An 18,015-nucleotide genomic window follows, 5' to 3' on the forward strand; every position below is an offset into this window, starting at 1 on the left:
CAGCAAAGGTGCCAGGCTGACCTGGAGGACGGGGTGGGGGCCACGAGATGGGGAGGGGGGTAGGCCCTGGGCCGGAACAAACCAACCCTGCTTCCTCACTGCCACCCCCAGCTGGGTCCTCCACTCCAGCTGGTTCTCTCAGGCATCTGGGTGCAGACAGCTCAATTCTGCCCTAACTACCTACTGGACTTAACCCAGGATCCACAGGTTAAGGACTCTGTCCCCAAGATCGCCCCCACTCCCAGGCACTATCACAAGTCCCAGGTTGTCACCTGTACTTCTGACCAACTGGGTATAAGCCCTGGGGGGGTCCCACAGCCCCCACCCCAGCTCTGATAACTAACTTCTAAGGTGGCTCACACACTCAGCAGTTTCCTGCCGAGATCACCAGTTTTATTGTGGATGACACAACTCCTAACAGCTGCATGGGAGAGACACCCTGTCCAGGCCACACCCTCTGGCACCTTGAAGCCCCTGGAGACCCAGCAGCTCCACATCCCAGGGTGAGGAGTCTATGGAGGTTCTGAGAATCACTGGCTACTGGTGGTGAAACCCCCTCAAGCCCCTCCACCCCAGGGATCCCACTGGGACTGAGGGTCCCTCTGACTCCTAGTTGTTTCCTTTGCCACCAGTCCAGCCCCAAAGTCACCATATCACCGTAAACTCCAGTGCAGTACAAACAGTTTATCATGAATAAGAAAAGACCCCCTCAACCTATCACTCAGAAATTCCAAGTGTTTCAGGACCTCTGCGCTTGAAACAGGGGCCAGCTGTCCATTTTTTACTCTCTTGGGACGTCACCAGGCCTATCACTCTGCAGGACAAGCAATGACCTGGCCTCCCCAGCTGGCTGCAGGCACACATGTCCCAGAGGAACGGAGTGAGTCAGCCAGACCCTGTGTGGGCAGGCCCTGTGGTCAGTGTGGAATCAACTCCCTGAAAGGGAGCTCTTTATGGAAAAAAGCACTAGTGACCTTTGGTCTGCTTTCAGGACAGAAGAGTGCTCCCTCAGGGCAGAACTTGTAAAGGAAATGAAAGACTGCTGGAGAACCCAGCAAACAGTCTCCCTGAGGTCATCCCTGGCTGAGGAAGGACACACAAAGGTCTGCCCCCTGTCTCAATGCAGGACTTGAGTGAGGATGTCCCAGCTCCAGCTCCCTCGGGACTGTGGCTGTGAATGCATCACACCCCATGCGCTCCCTCACAGGTGCTGTTCTCACAGGGACCCATCCCAGAAACCTGCTGCCCACAAATCTCTGACCAGATCAAGGCCAGTTTCCCCAGGAAGCAACCAGAACAATCCATAACCTCATGATACATGTGTAGTATATTCATTTAATTATTTTATCTTAAAATAATCTTTCTTAGGGTGTCCCAGGTGGCTTAGTGGCAAAGAATCTGCCTGCCAATACAGGAGACACAAGAGATGTGGGTTCAATCCCAGGATTGGGAAGATCCCCTGAAGGAGGAAATGGCAACCCACTCCATTAAGATTATTGTATCTTAAAATAATCTTTCTTATTTATCTTATTTCAATGTCTATTTTTTTTTAAATCAGAAATCAAAAACTCAACTGCCAAGAGATCCACACAAATTCAGCACTTCCACACAGACGAGATCAGTACACACACAGCTTGCACTCAGCTTTGTTCATCCCCTCTACATGGCAGGCAGAACCACCTTGGATGTGATCCTGACCCGTCTGTCTGAGTGATGTCAGGCACTATCCAGTGAGTTCCATCACCACGATTACTGAACCACCCCTTCTGTTTAGACGCCGGCACTGTGAGGACGTGACCCAGTGATGCCTGTGACAGAATCAGATAGGGGTGTTGACTGAATGTCTACTGTCAACATTTGTGGGCCTAGACTAATTTTTCTAAATTTGGTTTCCAGGCACTGCTCCTGGTACATACACAATGGAGTGGGGCAGCTTCACAGATAAAAGTGACCACACGGTGCTCAAGGATAACATAACCCACTCCGTGCTACACAAACATCCCTAGAGTCTAAATAGAAACTTCTTTGGGAGTAATGGTCAAAGCTGACCACTTCACCTAAATATGAAATAAAACAGAAACCTCTAGGTCAATCGGCAGTCTGCATTCTTTTCATGCCAGGGCAAAGGCTAGACTTGTATTTTACTTATTGTTTCCCAGAGTAGCTCATACACCCTTATTTGGAAGTTTTCCTTTCTGGCCTGCAATTGGGGACAAAAAAAGTACCCTAGAAATACAAAATGCAAGCTTTCCATGGAATCCTGCACTCTTCAAAGGTGGAAGGGGACATCATGGAGACAGTCCAGGCCCTCACTTCACCAATGTGAAAACCCATCGAGGTCATGCGAGGAGCAATGGACCTCCGGAGTCTGTCTCTGAATCCAGGGCATTGTCTCTCATCCTGACTGATGACCAAGACAAGATGCAGTTTATTTCACTCGACCTGTGTGTAATCAACCTCTGGGAAGTCTCTCCCTGCATCGTGCCCACTCCTGTCTCATTTCTAAACCCTCAAATCTGATACAACAGCCTCACCGGGGAGAGGGGATTAGAATCCTCATAGAGGGATAACTCACATGACATCAGTGGCCCCCACAGACCCCATGTTTCGTCTGCCCTTTCTCCTCCTCCATCTCACCCCATCCCCCAGAGCCCAGCCACCTAAACCTCTCCTCTCTCACCTCCTCCAAGGTTGGCCCTGCTCCGTCCTCTCAGTCCTGTCATGGAAAGAAGCCCAAATTTCTCTACTTCTCCGAAAGCCCGGCTGTGGGAGGCCTTCAGCAGCCGGACAAAGAATCTCACCCCCAGGGAGAAGGGAACCTGCCCGGGCTGGAAGGGAAAGGTCCCCCTGGGGAGGTGACATCCCATCCCTGGGAAGGAGCTGGGGCCTGGGAGGATGAGGAGTGGGTTGAAGGTACTGCTTATCTTCCACATGGCAGCACTTTTGAGAGTTAGGTAACAGGAATAAACCAGCTGGTGACAGGAGTGAAAGGGGCGATGGCAGATAGATTTACAGTACAACCGCAGTGGGGTGGCTGTGAATCCTTTAGAGGAGCACTCCAGGAACAGGGCAAGGGACAAGAGGGAGGAGAGCCATGGGACACAGAAGACACACCTGACTCAGGAACGGCATGTGACACACAGGGGCGCCCTGATAGCTGGCTAAGCTCACCTGCCGGCCCTTCAGCCTCATGCGACGTTGTCATCAACAGGAAGAGATGTCCAGAGATGCTAATACACATAGCTGTGCTCCAAACGTCACACTCTTTCACTTTTAGAAGCACCTCTCGTTTAGACACACCTGGCAGCTCTGGTTACTGGTTTCCAGGCGTGTGGGCACAGATAGGTGGCAACAGGTAAGTCGGGGGGCGGGGGGCGGTGTCTGTAATGTGAGCAATATATGACTCCACGTAGACTGACCACAACCTTTGAGAAGCCCCAGGGCACCCCCAAGAGTCAAAGCTGGTGACAGACTTGACAAGGACAGTGAGACCTGAGTAAACAAAAACAGCAGGCTGGCCAGACTTTCAGGATGATTTTGTATCTGAAACGGTTAGTAAGGCTCTGTATTACAGAATTTATTACAAGGAAGAGGTCATTTTAATGTACTGCTGCTGCTGTTAAGTCACTTCAGTCGTGTCCGACTCTGTGCGACCCCATGGACAGCAGCCCACCAGGCTCCTCTGTCCACGGGATTCTCCAGGCAAGAATACTGGAGTGGGTTGCCACTGCCTTCTCCATTTTAATGTACAGATTACATTAAAATGGAATCACTGTTATCCATTCATTTGCATTTTTTCTTTTTTTTAATCACCTACAATGACTGATTGAAAGTCCCCACCAAGGCATAAAGCACAAAAGCAGAAAGCCACAGAAGATTAGATGTCAGGGAAGTTGTGAGGGACACACACAAAGGCACACACTCCCCCCACGTTCTTAACCTGCACAAAGACACCATTCTGCCACAGCTCTGGTCCAGCCTGCAAGCATGTCACTCCAAAAGCTGTGGCACACTGTAATGTCCTCAGACTGAAATGAGAGCAGAAGAGACCAAAATATAACTATACACAGATAATTTTCCTAACAGTTCAATGCCCACATGAGCCTGTGAATAGGCTCTCTGTTTATCTGTTTATAAATCAGAAGAGAAGGTTAGACTGCTGATAATTTAACCTTCCAAGTTTTTTTGTTTTGTTTTTAACGTGGCTGCCGAGGCCAGAGAGAAAAGCAGGACCAATTAGAGGAAGGAGATGAATTCTCTGGCAGATAAAACAAAGGGGATTTTCAAGGGCTCTGGAAGTGGCTGGCACAGGATTCTTGCTGAATAGAGTTTCAGGTCAAAACTTACAACTTTACTTTCCAGGTTGATCATAACCCCTAATCTTAATGCTCATCTGTAATTAGGCTTAATTTGGAACAAGCAGCTGGAGATGAGGGAGGACAGAGAGTGAAGAAGAAAAGACTAGCTTTTCTAGAGAAACAGAGCAAGGGTTTTTTAAATGAGCAGAAGCAGAAGGGCACTGGAAAGAAAGCTTTTATGAATAGATCAGACTTATGACCTGAGGGTGGTCTGGTGACAGGCAGGGAAAGAGAGAGTAGGTGAGGGGTGATGACCCCAGCTCCTGCAGGGGTCCCCAGACCAGGATATCGGGGTTATCTCTCTAGTGGCCTGGAATGCGGAAAACTCTGTGAAACAAGCTTTTCTGAATTTCATAACATTAAATGATTGTTTTAATCTCAACTTTTAAATATTTGGCCAACCACATTAATTTTGAAATATCAAACCTACTGTCTCTCAAGAATTCAAAAACTCCCTGGTAATACAAGGGACAGCTGCCATCAAGGTCTTCGTAAGGACACACTGAAACCTTAGAAATTCTCTGTGTTTCAATGCTGCTTCTATGATACCACTATTCAGGCTGGTCTCAGCTGACTGGAGCCATATCAACACTTAGAGAAAGTAAAACAAGATTCAATAGACTAGAACTCTCATACCTAAAGCACATTCAGGTAACACACTCCCCACGTGAAAGCCCAGTCTCCTCTGCCCCCAAACTCTTCTCTGAATGAGAAAGTTATTTAAAAGTCTACCAAAGTCACAGAATGTTAAAGGTAGTAGAAACTTTGCACACACACCTCCTCTTTTTTGTTTTTACATACAAAGCAACAAGAGACCAAGAAAAACTGTACCTGAAAGTTCACCTTTCGTGTTAAAAAATTATTTTCCAAAAGGAGGATTTAGAAAAACCTGATTGAAAATTCCATTATACAGTGAAACATTTCAAATTCATCACATCACTACACTAAAAAGAGAAATCATAATCTCGAGAGGGAGGCCTAAGAGGCATTTTACAAAATTCAGCAATTATTTCTGACTTAAAAAACCCAAAACATACGAAGGATAATTCCTCCGTGTAACAGGGTACATCTATCTCGTGATCTCGGGCATCCAACTCTGCATGAGAAGCTCACAGCTCATCAAAGACAGCCTCACACACCCCATTTTCCCCAGGCTTCATCCACTGTGGTCACGCTGAGAATGTGACCTTTTAATAAACTAACCCTTGTTTCTGGTGATCACTTACAGCTACTGTTCTACACACATCTACAAACACACATGCATGCATATATATGCATGCTCACACATACAGGAATACACATATGTATTGCCAAGCTGGTTACTGCATTCTCACTAGTTCTAACAGTTTTTCAGTTGATCTTCTTAACTATTCTAACAGGAAGGAGAGTTACAGTTCCTACACATGCATGCCAAATCGCCTCAATTACATCCAGCTCTTAGCGACTCCATGGACTATAGCCAGCCAAGCTCCATGTCCTTGAGATTCTCCAGGCAAAAATACTGGAGTGGGTTGTCATTCCCTCCTCCAGGGGATCTTCCCAACCCAGGGATTGAACCCAGGTCTCTATGTCTCCTGCACTGGCAAGTGGGTTCTACCACTATTGCCACCTAGGAAGCCCACAGTCTGTAAATAATGCTAATTTTGACTCATTTTTAAGATAAACATTAAAAAAAATCTTACTGCCTTGGCTAGTCTATCTGAAAACAATGTCCTCTGAGGGCACCTGTTTTCTCCTGACCTCTGCAGGAATGTTTTTAGTTTCCTGTTAAACATGGTGTATGCGGCTTTCAGACCATTTTATTTATTATCTTTGAAAGAATCCATTCATTCCTATCAGATGTTTATGAGGTAGATGGTAAGTGTTATTAAATGCACTACTGACATATACAGTAAGATTAATTTCTTCTCTTTAAATGTACCGATGTTGTAAATCTATATAATAATATTATTGCATTTTGGAATGAACCATTTTTTTTGTAACCAGTGAGTGTAATATTTTGAAAAGGCCTCACCAGAGTAAGTGTGGCTTATCTTTCAGTCAGGACGGGCACTGCCACACTGTGCTCTGGCTTTCTTTCCCCTCTGTCTCTGAAAGGATTTGGTATCAGGAATAGTGTTAATAGTATTAGCTCTGCCTCTGTTAAAATAAACTGCAAAGTCCTCCATCTTTTGTCTTCTGGAGTGTTTTTCAAGTTTCTATTTTCTGAGTATCACCTTTACAATTTTTGGAGAAGGAAATGGCAACCCACTCCAGTATTCTTGCCTGGACAAGAGGACCTTGGCGGGCTACAGTCCATGGGATCACAAAGAGTCGGACACGACTGGGTGACTAACACTTTACAAATTTGGCTACATTTGCATTTACCTGTCCTATTACCTGGGGCTTCCCTGGTAGCTCAGCAGTAAAGTACCCACCTGCCAATGCAGGAGACCCGGGTTTGATCCCTGAATCAGGAAGATCCCCTGGAGAGGGAACTGGCAACCCACTCCAGTATTCTTGCCTGGGAAATCCCACAGACAGAGAAGCCTGGTGGGCTACAGTCCATGGGGTCGCAGAATCAGACATGACTGAGCAACTGAGCATGCACATCCTATTACACCTTTAATATTTTTGTGCATAAACTAAATGTTGACTCATTTTTTTTAAAAAACCTAATCTTGTCCTAAGCAACATAGATTCAATTAACTACTTACAATTTGTCTAACACAGCTTAATTACTAAAATAAGAACTAGCCATCAGTATATACCTTAAACCATTATGTGCACCCTCTGTAATGCAATAATAATCTTTAGGAAACGATGCATTTTACGACTTTAAATAGCACAGAAATCTATTTTTCTGATCTTTGAAAAACTCTGCATATAACACCATCCGAGTTCAGGATTCTTTCTGAAATTTTTTCTTAAGTCACTTTGTGATGTCTTCCAATATTCTGCCCAAGTGTTTCACTACTTCGTGAACTTAGCAGTTTCTTTCTCCTAGGAAATTTCATAAAAAATTTTTATTTTTATTCTATTTTTTTTAATTGCCACATCTCTGATTATATACATCCCTGTATAGCTTATTTGGAATATTTGTGGGTTGTTTTTTTTTTTCTGAGTTTAACCTCGGCTTTATCTAGTTCCTTCTTTTAGCAAAGGGTCTATTCTTACGTTTCAATTCTAGTGAGTTTTTTTTTTCTTTTTTTGTTCTTTCATATATTCATTTAACAAATACTGAGTGTGAACCATGTGCCAGGTCACGGGCCAGGTGAGGAGGGTAGAAGCGAGGAAACAGATGCTGTCAAAACTGACTTCATTAATTTCCGCCCCTCCCTGGTGGTATAACGGACAAGAATCTGCCTGCCAATACAGGACACAAGGGTTTGATCTCTAGGCTGGGAAGATCTCACAGGCCAAGGAGCAACTAAGCCCATGCACCACGACTACCGAGCCCATGCACCACAACTACTGAAGCCCTCAAGCCCATAGCCCACGCTACACCATGAGAGGCCACCGCAACAAGAAGCCCGCGCACCACAACAAAGAGCAGCCCCCACTCTCTGCAACTAGAGAAAGTCCGCGCATAGCAACACAGACCCAGCGCAGCCAAAACTAAATAAATTATACACATAAATAAAATTCCCTCTTGTTTTCCCAGATTTCTTTTGTCCTTTATTTTCTAATTTTCTATGTCTAGTACTTACTGCATTTATGATAAAAGCTTTTAGAGAACTAAACTAGCTTGCTATTTGTAGCTATATAAAGTGTTTCACTATTATTTTTCTAAATGATCCATAATCATAGTTTTCAGATACTATTTGGGTCAAAATTTCCAAACAGCTTTCTTTATATATAATTGATGGATAACATTATACTTGTTTCAGGTTTACAACATAATAATGTATGGCTATTTGTATACACCGTAAAGTGATCACCACAATAAGCATGGTTACCATCGGTCACAGTGCAGTTATAAAATGATTCACCCCCAGCCACTTTCAAACATGCAATACAATAGTTAGCTACAGCCACTCCATGCTGTATCAAGACAGATTAACTGTTTAAAATTTCAATTTCTACTCCTACAGTTTTACTGCACTATGACACAGTGACCAGTAAAATTTCCCTTAAGAGACTGTAATAAGGTTTTCTTTCTGGTCTAGAAGAGATCAATGTTTTAACCATTTCACGAACGACCTAGAAAAACAGTAAGACACACACTGGTCTCTCATTTCACATTTGAGTTTTTTCAGGCAGTTTTAATAGCTTTTGCATTTAATTATTTCCACTGTTTGTCTAGTTAGTGTACTCATTTTGTAACTGCTACTTTTTCTTCTTGTATTCTTATCAATACTGAAGGTCCTGTCTGATTTAAGGTGCTTTGTGGTGTGTATCTTTAACTGATACAATTGTTTCAGTAGTCAAAGGCATGAGAGACAGATAGCCACAATTAAATCACATTTTCTTCACTATCAAGACAGATACTGCTTTATGACACAGAAAGTTTAAGAAAAGCAGGCAGTGTTCTATCAAGTCAAAGGTCTTCTGAGTCAGACAGGAAGATGGTTACGTATTTTAAGTGCCAAAGAAGTGCAAACCCTCAAGTGATATGGCTGTTAGAACAGAGGTCTCAGATACCTATCAGGAGCTCCAAGATCAAACGTAGTTTGAATTTAAGGGACGTGGGCATCATGACTACTTTCTTCTTCAAGTTCTGGAGTCGGTGTCACAGAGAGATTACCAGGATTTTGAACCTAGAATTATCTGCCCAGGGAAACTGTCAGTAAGGCTGAAGGCAAAAGAGAGAGATCGTCAGATCAAGGGTGAGACACAGCATCACGCATGGATGATCTTTGTATGGGTGCAAACCCAGGTGCTCTAGACTGTGCCCCAATCGCAGCAAAAGGTACTCAGCTGGTACGGTGTCGGGTAAGAATCCTGTTCCTGCCAGAAATCTGTTGGTTAAAAAACCTCATCAAACTGAGAAGGCAACCCCAAAATTACACAGGATAAAATTCCAACACCAGTTATTATTTGGAATAAAGCATGTAAGTAAACATCTTCTAATTTGAGAAAGGTTTAGAATCAAGTAGAAAAGTAGTTTAAATAAATAAGTAGCAACAGTATTATAAATTAAGAAATACCTGTATTTTGGAGTTATTTTAATGTTTAAGAGAACTGAATCTTCCAAGAGTTATGAGCAGCCTCATTAGAATTAGAGATTCTAATTTAAAGTGTGTAATTGACAGTGTGTGTTTACACACACACACACACACACACACACACACACACACATAAGAGAGAGAATGTTTGGGGATGTATATAAGGACTTAAAAACACTATATTTTTAAGAATAATTACACATGAGCACAACAAACACAAAGACTTATAAGAACTGGACTTGATGTTGAACTTGAAAGTTTTCTTTACAACTAGATTTTTATTATTCACAACTTTAACCAACTTAATTTTAAAAATCAAACTACCATCTGAATATGCTTTTATGCAGCTTATATATTTTGTTTTCTGTGTTAATCCAGAGGAGGAGGCTCTTTTTCTAAGTGAGTTTAACCCATTTATTATAGTAACAGATATTATCTAATATTCTCACCTTTTTTTATTATGTGTTATCACAGATCTTTAACATATACATTTTATTTTTTTTAATCCTAAAAGGCTGCATTTTCCAAGTATGTCTCTCAGGACATTAGTTTCACTCTAAAATTCTTCTATGGAACAAAATACATCTGAGAAAAATACATGCTATATTCTCCTCTTTGTGAATGCCATCAAAACTCTGATGAATCCCTGAAACTCTGTATGCAAGACAACAAAAGAGACACAGATGTACAGAATGGACTTTGGACTCTGAGGGAGAGGGAGCGGGTGGGATGATTAGGGTGAATGGCATTGAAACATGTATACAATCATGTTAGAAACGAATCGCCAGTCTATATTCGATACAGGATACGGGATGCTTGGGGCTGGTGCACGGGGATGATCCAGAGAGATGATATGGGGTGAGAGATGGGAGGGGGGTTCAGGATTGGGAACTCATGTACACTTGTGGCGGATTCATGTCAATGTATGGCAAAACCAATGCAGTATTGTAAAGTAAAATAAAGTAAAAATAAAAATTAAAAAAAAATAAAACTAAGGACAAGAGAGCCCATTAACTAATTTGCTCAAGCCCACCAACCAACTCCACTTCCCTTCCCCTTAACTCAAAACTCTGAACTGCTATGAGTAAGGTAAAACAAAGCACAAAAAGATATTTTGGAAATAGAAAATATAATTGATGAAAATTTCAAAATCAATAAGAAAAGCTGGAAGAAAAAGGTGAGCATGGCGATGACAGAATATATAGAACTTCAGCGCCAGACAGCACAGGAAATACTCTGTCAGAGAAAAGGGAACGTACCAAACGAGAAATAGGCTTCAAGAAGCAGGGAGCTCACCTGAGAGTAAAGCCAAACCAGAAGGCAACCGAGTCTGAATGGGAAACGTTAAGTCAGAAGGACAGGAATAGTCATGACTAAAGCTTACCGGGCACTTTCTGTGATGTGTGAGCCTATTCTAATCCATCATGTGCTTCAAGCTATTAACGACTCCAACAACCTTATGAGGCAGGCTGTACTACTGTCCTCTTTCCTGGAGCTTAACTCATGTGCCCAAAGCCTCAGAGCTGCTAAGGGACAAAACTGGGAATGTGAACACAGTGTGGCTCCAGAGCCAAAACTCTTAACCACCATGCCCTCTGTCTTTAAGAAGAAAATGAATTCTCTACAACAATCTGTAGACTTGAGAAGCCAGATTAGAGGGTAAAAGCAGGTTAAGATCATTTTAGGAGTAAAAAACTATAGTGACTGTGTGCTCAGTCAGTCGTGTCTGACTCTATTAGACCCCATGGACTATAGCCTGCCAGTCTCCTCTGTCCATGGAATTTTCCAGGTAAGAATACTGAAGTGAGTTGCCATTTCCTTCTCCATAGGATTTTCCCAACCCAGGGATCAAACCCACGTCTCTTGCGTTTCCTGCATTGGCAGGTGGATTCTTCACCACCGCGCCACCTTACTCCTTCTAGATTTCCTTTTTTTTGTCACACCACATGGCATGTGGGATCTTAATTCCCTGACCAGGGATTAAATCTGAGTCCCCTGCACTGGAAGGGAAGAGTCTTAATTAACCACTGGCCCACGTGGGAAATCCCTATTTTTTTTTCTTTTAAAGTAATATTGCCTGTCACAGATTATAAATTAAATCATGTAAGCCTGCATTTCCTTCTCTTCTACCTCTAAATGCAGTACCTGATTTTCCAGTACATGATAAATATTCGAGCCTAGTATTTTAAATGCTGATTGGTTTTCAACTTTTAGAATCAACCTACAAACACGCAGAGATTTAATGACACTAATTAGGAGACAGAATGTTCTTGCCATGTAAAAGGTTGACAGTAGACTGGGAAGAGGGTATGGAGTCTGTAGGGGAAATGGCAGAAGAAATGTAGAGATAGCATATCCTTCTTTACTGAGTCAAGGACACCATTTAAAGCTGGTTAGTCAAGAAATACAAGTGACAAATAATAAAAGATTTCCTTAGTATTTTTGTTTTTTGAATGAAAATTTCATATAGCAAAGTTTTACAGTCAACAACTAGACACCCACAACTGTACCCCACCATTAACACTTTACTAACAATAAATTCAGAAAATTTTAGTATGGCTTGTAGGAACAGAGGAAGAGAGAAATACAGTCCTAAAAACGCACTGAATTCCTCACTCTACACAACCTTCAAAACTAATAAATCAAGAAATAGTACAGACATACAAAATTATGTAGAATTGTAGAGATAACCACTATTTCCTTAAAATACATTAAAAATAAGAGGGACTGACGAATGGACAACGGGATGAACAGGATAAAGCAACAGAAACAAAATGTTAACTGTAGACTCTGTGGTGGGTCTATGGGTGCTAGCTATACATACCTTTCAATTTTTCTGACTAAAATTTCCTAAGAAAATATTGACACAGATGTGGTTGAGAATGGACCTCACATCCGTGCTGGCCTCTTCATGGCACTGGCCGAGCCTCCTTCCAGCTGCTCCACACCGGGTGGAGCTGGGTGCTGGAGCCTGGAGCGGGTGGGGAGGGGGAATGCCATAGGGATGATGGGCACCCCGTCCAGGCCCAGCCCCTCCAGCCCCCACAGGACCCTCATGTCCTCTCCCCTTTCCTGACTGCCATCAGAGTCAGCAGAACCCGGGAGCTGGACCCTGAAGACACGTTCACCAGCCTGAGCCTCCAACAACCATATGACTCTCAGAGGGCCGCACCTCACCCTGGACCGGGGCGTGAGGGGAAATCAACTTTTCATGTCTTAAGGGGCTATTCTGGGATTCGTCTTTAACCACAGTTAGCACTAACTATAACCCATAGGGAGTGGAATCTGAGGGAGTGGGGGTTGAAGCTTTGACTTTTGTTTCCTATCACTGGTATCCACTGTTTAAAAACACATGCAGATTTAAAGCAAAGAGTAAGAAGCTGTCAGCTCATGGTGACACTGGGAAAAGCCTTCTAAGGTTTTAACTCTAAGTAGAAAATAAGGTTTCTTTAGCATATTGGGCACCTATGTGTGAATATAAAATGGCACCATTCCTCTGGAGCGATACAATCCCACCCTGGCCCACTCTTTATTCCCAGCTGCCTTTGAGCCATGCACAATCTGCCTGACTATACCCAGCAGCCCTCTCTGATCTGCAGGCACTGAAAACCTGGTTGGAAACTGAAGGACTGTTAACTGAGACCTTTGAGGAAGTAAGGGATGTGGTCCTTGACAGGTTCAGATTCCAGCTGCCCTTATTCACCCAGACTCTCATGTCTTCTGCTTGATTCATTTCTCTCGTCCGTCACATAATGCCACAGTCAGTCACAGTGACTCAACTCCAAGGATTGCATCCCCACACAAGAGAATTCTTGCTACCATGGCAGACAGTTTCAAGGCTGGGAAGGTAGTCACAGCTGAGAACCTGCCTTCTGCCTCAGGCCTGCCTGCAGAGGGTCATGAGGTGGAATGGGGGTGGAGATGGGGATTCTGCCTCATTTACCCTCTAACGGCCCCTCCCTGTTGGAGCAACTGAGGTCTCAAGGGGGTCAGCCAGGAGGTGTGCCGCTTGGATCTCCGTCCGAGAAAGACTATGGCTTCAGCTGCAAGGACAGGTATGAACTGACACTCCAGCAGCCAGTGCCACTGCGACTCAGCCTGGCTTTTGAGCTGAAGGCACATTTCTTGAGAAATCCTCAGCAAGGCCTGACCCAGCGAGAGGACGAGGGCCTGGCTCTCACTGCTAAAGCAAGTCTCCTCTACTGGGCAGTCTTCTCAGGGGCTCCCTGGCAGCTGGACAGGACCTGGTCAGGTTTGCAGGTTCTCTGACAAAAATTGCTGCTGCCTTTTCCTTTTCTGGGTGCTGGTCCAATGGCTCTCCTGGCCTGATTCAGGTTCCCACCCCTTCTTTCTCAGGCGTTTTACCCTCTAATAACCCTCCTTCATTCCCGATTCTGTTTAAGGGTCTGCACCTCAGAGGACAAAGCTGACATAGGACTGATGTAGAAATCAGGTGTGGGTGTTGCTGTGCCTGTCTCCTCCTCACCTCCACTGCTTACCTTTGGGCCCCCTGCTCTGAGGACCCTCGAAGCACTTGCTCTGAATCTAGTCCAATGCACCACACCTGCCAGTGGGAGGCCCTGCCCTCCCAGCCTCATGCAAGGTGGTAAAGCAGATTGAGGATGTGTTAATCTTTAACAAAACTCTCATTTCCGGGATCTCATTGGTGCATTCTATAGCATTTCATCACAGCACAGAGATCACTTAAAGTTATATGCACATTTTCAGCTGACAATAGTCTAGCAAGACAGTCTTTCCTAAGACTTTCTAACTGGGTATCTTTACTTGCAGCAAATCAGACTTGAGTTCCTATACTGAAATTGTATGCACTCAGAAAAGTGTAATAAAATAAGTCACCGCCATAAAAATGTCTTTTTCATCTGCTATTCATTAGATCGCTCTGAAAAGCAAAGTCACTTAGAAACTGGAACACAAGCACCCAAATAACGCTTAAAAACTAACAAGGGGCACGGTCTCTTCATAGTTTTGACACCAAGGAGATAATGCACAGGGCAAGTGGATATTAATGAGATGTGTTTAAAATATTACATATTCTTTTCTTGTTTAGTCATGTCCGACTCTTTGCGACCCCATGGACTATAGCCCACCAGGTTCCTCTGTCCATGGGATTTCCCAGGCAAGAATACTGGAATGGGTTGCCATTTCTTCCTCCAGGGGATCTTCCAAATCCAGGGATTAAACCTGAGTTTCCTGCACTGGAAGGTGGATTCTTTACTGCTGAGCCACCAGGGAAGCCCTTACCTAATAGCTTATCGCAGGGCTGGTTATGACACAGGCAAACGTGCGTTAATTTGAAAATATTGGCTATTTTGCCCAAAGAAGGCTGGATAAGTGCTGTGCAGTTTAGAAAGTCACCCCTTCATAATCAATGCAGTAACCCCATCTCTATAGTTTTTCCTCCATGGTCTCCACTTGTGGCCAAGTTTCCCATCCTGATTGTACCAGTCCAATGTACCAGAGCCGCCTCCTCCCAGCCTCAAGGACACTGCCTGCCCCTGCCTGGCCTCCCTGCCCAGGTGAGTAGAGACCAGTGAACCGAGGCTAAGAGACCGAGGTCTTAATGATAGCCCTGCCTCGGATTTGGGGACAAGTAACCTGGACAAGCCGGGGCAATTTCCTCATTCAAATTCAAATTTAAAAATCACCCCCTGGGAAAGAGTTTCGAGTTTGACTCTGTCCCAGATTCACAGACCGGTCAACTGCCGGCCCCGGACTCCAGCCCGAGATGGACCATCTCCTTTGCCAGCCAGCAGGCACTTGGGGACGTTGAAGTAAACCGTTCGCGTGTGCGACAGGGCAGAAACATCCTATTCGTCCGCAAACACGACCTCCGTGGCCAGCAGCGTCTAGGTCTGCGGCAAGCCAGGCTGACCCTCAGGGCTGAGGACGAAGCCAGCCGTCTCTGAGCAGTGCCCCTGTGAGGACCGGAAGCACGGGTCCTGGAATCGGCCCCCGCTATTCTGAGTGAGCAACAGTCACCCTCCGGCCCCCCGTCTGAGGGTGAGTAACAGACCTGCTGACCTCTCGCACCGTCCACTGGGATCTGGAAAGTGTGTGACACGGGCGCGGCAGGGGCCCACACGTCCGCACGGGGCGCCCCCGGCCCCCCTCCCCCGACCCCCCTCCGCCCGTCCGGCCGCCAGGTGAGCCTGCGGCGCTCCCCGGTCGCGGCGTGAGCACAGGTGAGCCTGCCACCCCCGCCGCGCATTCCAGAGGCGGGACTCACGCCTGGGAACTTCGCCTTCGCGCCCCCCGGCGCCCGCGGGCAGCGCGGCCCGGCCCGGGGCGGTGGGGGAAGGGCTCCTGGCCGCGAGGGGGCGCGGCGACCCCCGGCACGCCGCACAAACCTGCTTCGGGATCCTCAGGCCGCCCCGAGTGGTTGCCCATGGCTCGGCCGCCTCGGGCAGCGGCTGACCGGCCGCCTCACACGGCGCGTCCACCGCGCGGCCGCTCGCGCCGGCTCGGGCTGACGAACCGGCTGCGTCTGGCGGGTCGGCTCCAGTCAAAGAAAGGGCCGTCGCTTCAGTCCCCCCCGGCCGCCGGCCGCTCCGCGGTCGCTCATCTGCATGCGGCCCGCCCACCTCGACTCCCGCGGCCCGCGCACCCGCACGCCCCGCCCACCTCATCTGCATACCGCCCCTCCCCCGGCAGGCCGTCCGCCTCGAATCGGGCTGCCCCGCCCCCTTATCTGCATATCTCTTTGGGGCTCCCAGAGTCTTCCTCCCCGGTGGGGGAGGGACGCGCCTGCCGCCCGACTTCCGGCCTCTAGGGGCGGCCGCCTGGAACTGCAGCTGGACGCTGCGGGCTGGAAAAACCCCACTGCGGGGAGGCCGAGGCCAGGTGTCACGAGGAAGGCACAGTCCTGCGCGTGAGATATCAGACCATCGGGAAAAACCTGGGGTTGCATATGACAGGCTCTTCCTAAGTATTTCTGGATAAGTTTTGAGTTACGTTTTGAGATAAATGAATAGACCAACAAACAAGTTTTGAGGCAGAGGTGGTGAGGAAGACGCTTTAACAACATTCTCCACGATGACTGCTGCCACTAAAAATAAAAATGCATGCCAGTCACGAGCAGGATCTGCTCTCTGAAATGACTGAGTTATGGAAGTCACCCTAAACGACTTTCCACCCTGAAGGACTTTCATAGTCAGCCTTGCAGTGAAAACGCTTCAGTTCATTTCAGTTCAGTCGCTCAGTCCTGTCAGACTCTTTCAATTCAGTTCAGTCGCTCAGTCGTGTCAGACTCTTCCAGACCCCATGAATCGCAGCATGCCAGGCCTCCCTGTCCATCACCATCTCCCGGAGTTCACTCAGACTCATGTTCATCGAGTCAGTGATGCCATCCAGCCATCTCAGCCTCTGTCGTCCCCTTCTCCTTCTGCCCCCAATTCCTCCCAGCATCAGAGACTTTTCCAATGAGTCAACTCTTTGCATGAGGTAGCCAAAGTATTGGAGTTTCAGCTTCAGCATCGGTCCTTCCAAAGAAATCCCAGGGCTGATCTTTAGAATGGACTGGTTGGATCTCCTTACAGTCCCAAGGGACTCTCAAGAGTCTTCTCCAACACCACAGTTCAAAAGCATCAATTCTTCGGCGCTCAGCCTTCTTCACTGTCCAACTCTCACATCCATACATGACCACTGGAAAAACCATAGCCTTGACTAGATGGACCTTTGTTGGCAAAGTAATGTCTCTGCTTCTTAATATGCTATCTAGGTTGGTCATAACTCTTCTTCCAAGGAGTAAGCGTCTTTTAATTTCAGGGCTGCAATCACCATCTGCAGTGATTTTGGAGCCCCCCAAAAATAAAGTCTGACACTGTTTCCACTGTTTCCCATTCTATTTGCCATGAAGTGATGGGACCAGATGCCATGATCTTTGTTTTCTGAATATTGAGCTTTAAGCCAACTTTTTCACTCTCCTCTTTCACTTTCATCAAGAGGCTTTTTAGTTCCTCTTCACTTTCTGCCATAAGGGTGGTGCCATCTGCATATCTGAGGTGACTGATATTTCTCCCGGCAATCTTGATTCCAGCTTGTGCTTCCTCCAGTCCAGCGTTTCTCATGATGTACTCTGCATATAAGTTAAATAAGCAGGGTGACAATATACAGCCTTGATGTACTCCTTTTCCTATTTGGAACCAGTCTGTTGTTCCATGTCCGGTTCTAACTGCTGCTTCCTGACCTGCATACAGATTTCCCAAGAGGCAGGTCAGGTGGTCTGGTATTCCCATCTCTTTCAGAATTTTCCACAGTTTATTGTGATCCACAGTCAAAGGCTTTGGTATAGTCAATAAAGCAGAAATAGATGTTTTTCTAGAACTCTCTTGCTTTTTTGATCATCCAGCGGATGTTGGCAATTTGATTTCTGGTTCCTCTGCCTTTTCTAAAACCAGCTTGAACTCAGGAAGTTCACGGTTCATGTATTGCTGAAGCCTGGCTTGGAGAATTTTGAGCATTACTTTATTAGCGTGTGAGATGAGTGCAAT

At 45.8% G+C, this 18,015-nt stretch overlaps 1 protein-coding gene across 1 annotated transcript in view; it reads right to left on the minus strand.

Annotated features, from left to right (window-relative positions):
* LOC102188626 (cytospin-B) overlaps positions 1-12,562 on the minus strand; it is a 113,990-nt gene extending 101,428 nt beyond the window's left edge. Inside the window, exon 1 of the mRNA XM_018064004.1 lies at positions 12,399-12,562. Coding sequence (XP_017919493.1) covers positions 12,399-12,562 — 164 coding nt within the window. The remainder of the gene's footprint in view (positions 1-12,398) is intronic.

This window comes from Capra hircus, chromosome 19 (genome assembly GCF_001704415.2).
Source record: "Capra hircus breed San Clemente chromosome 19, ASM170441v1, whole genome shotgun sequence".
Classification (NCBI taxonomy): domain Eukaryota; kingdom Metazoa; phylum Chordata; class Mammalia; order Artiodactyla; family Bovidae; genus Capra; species Capra hircus.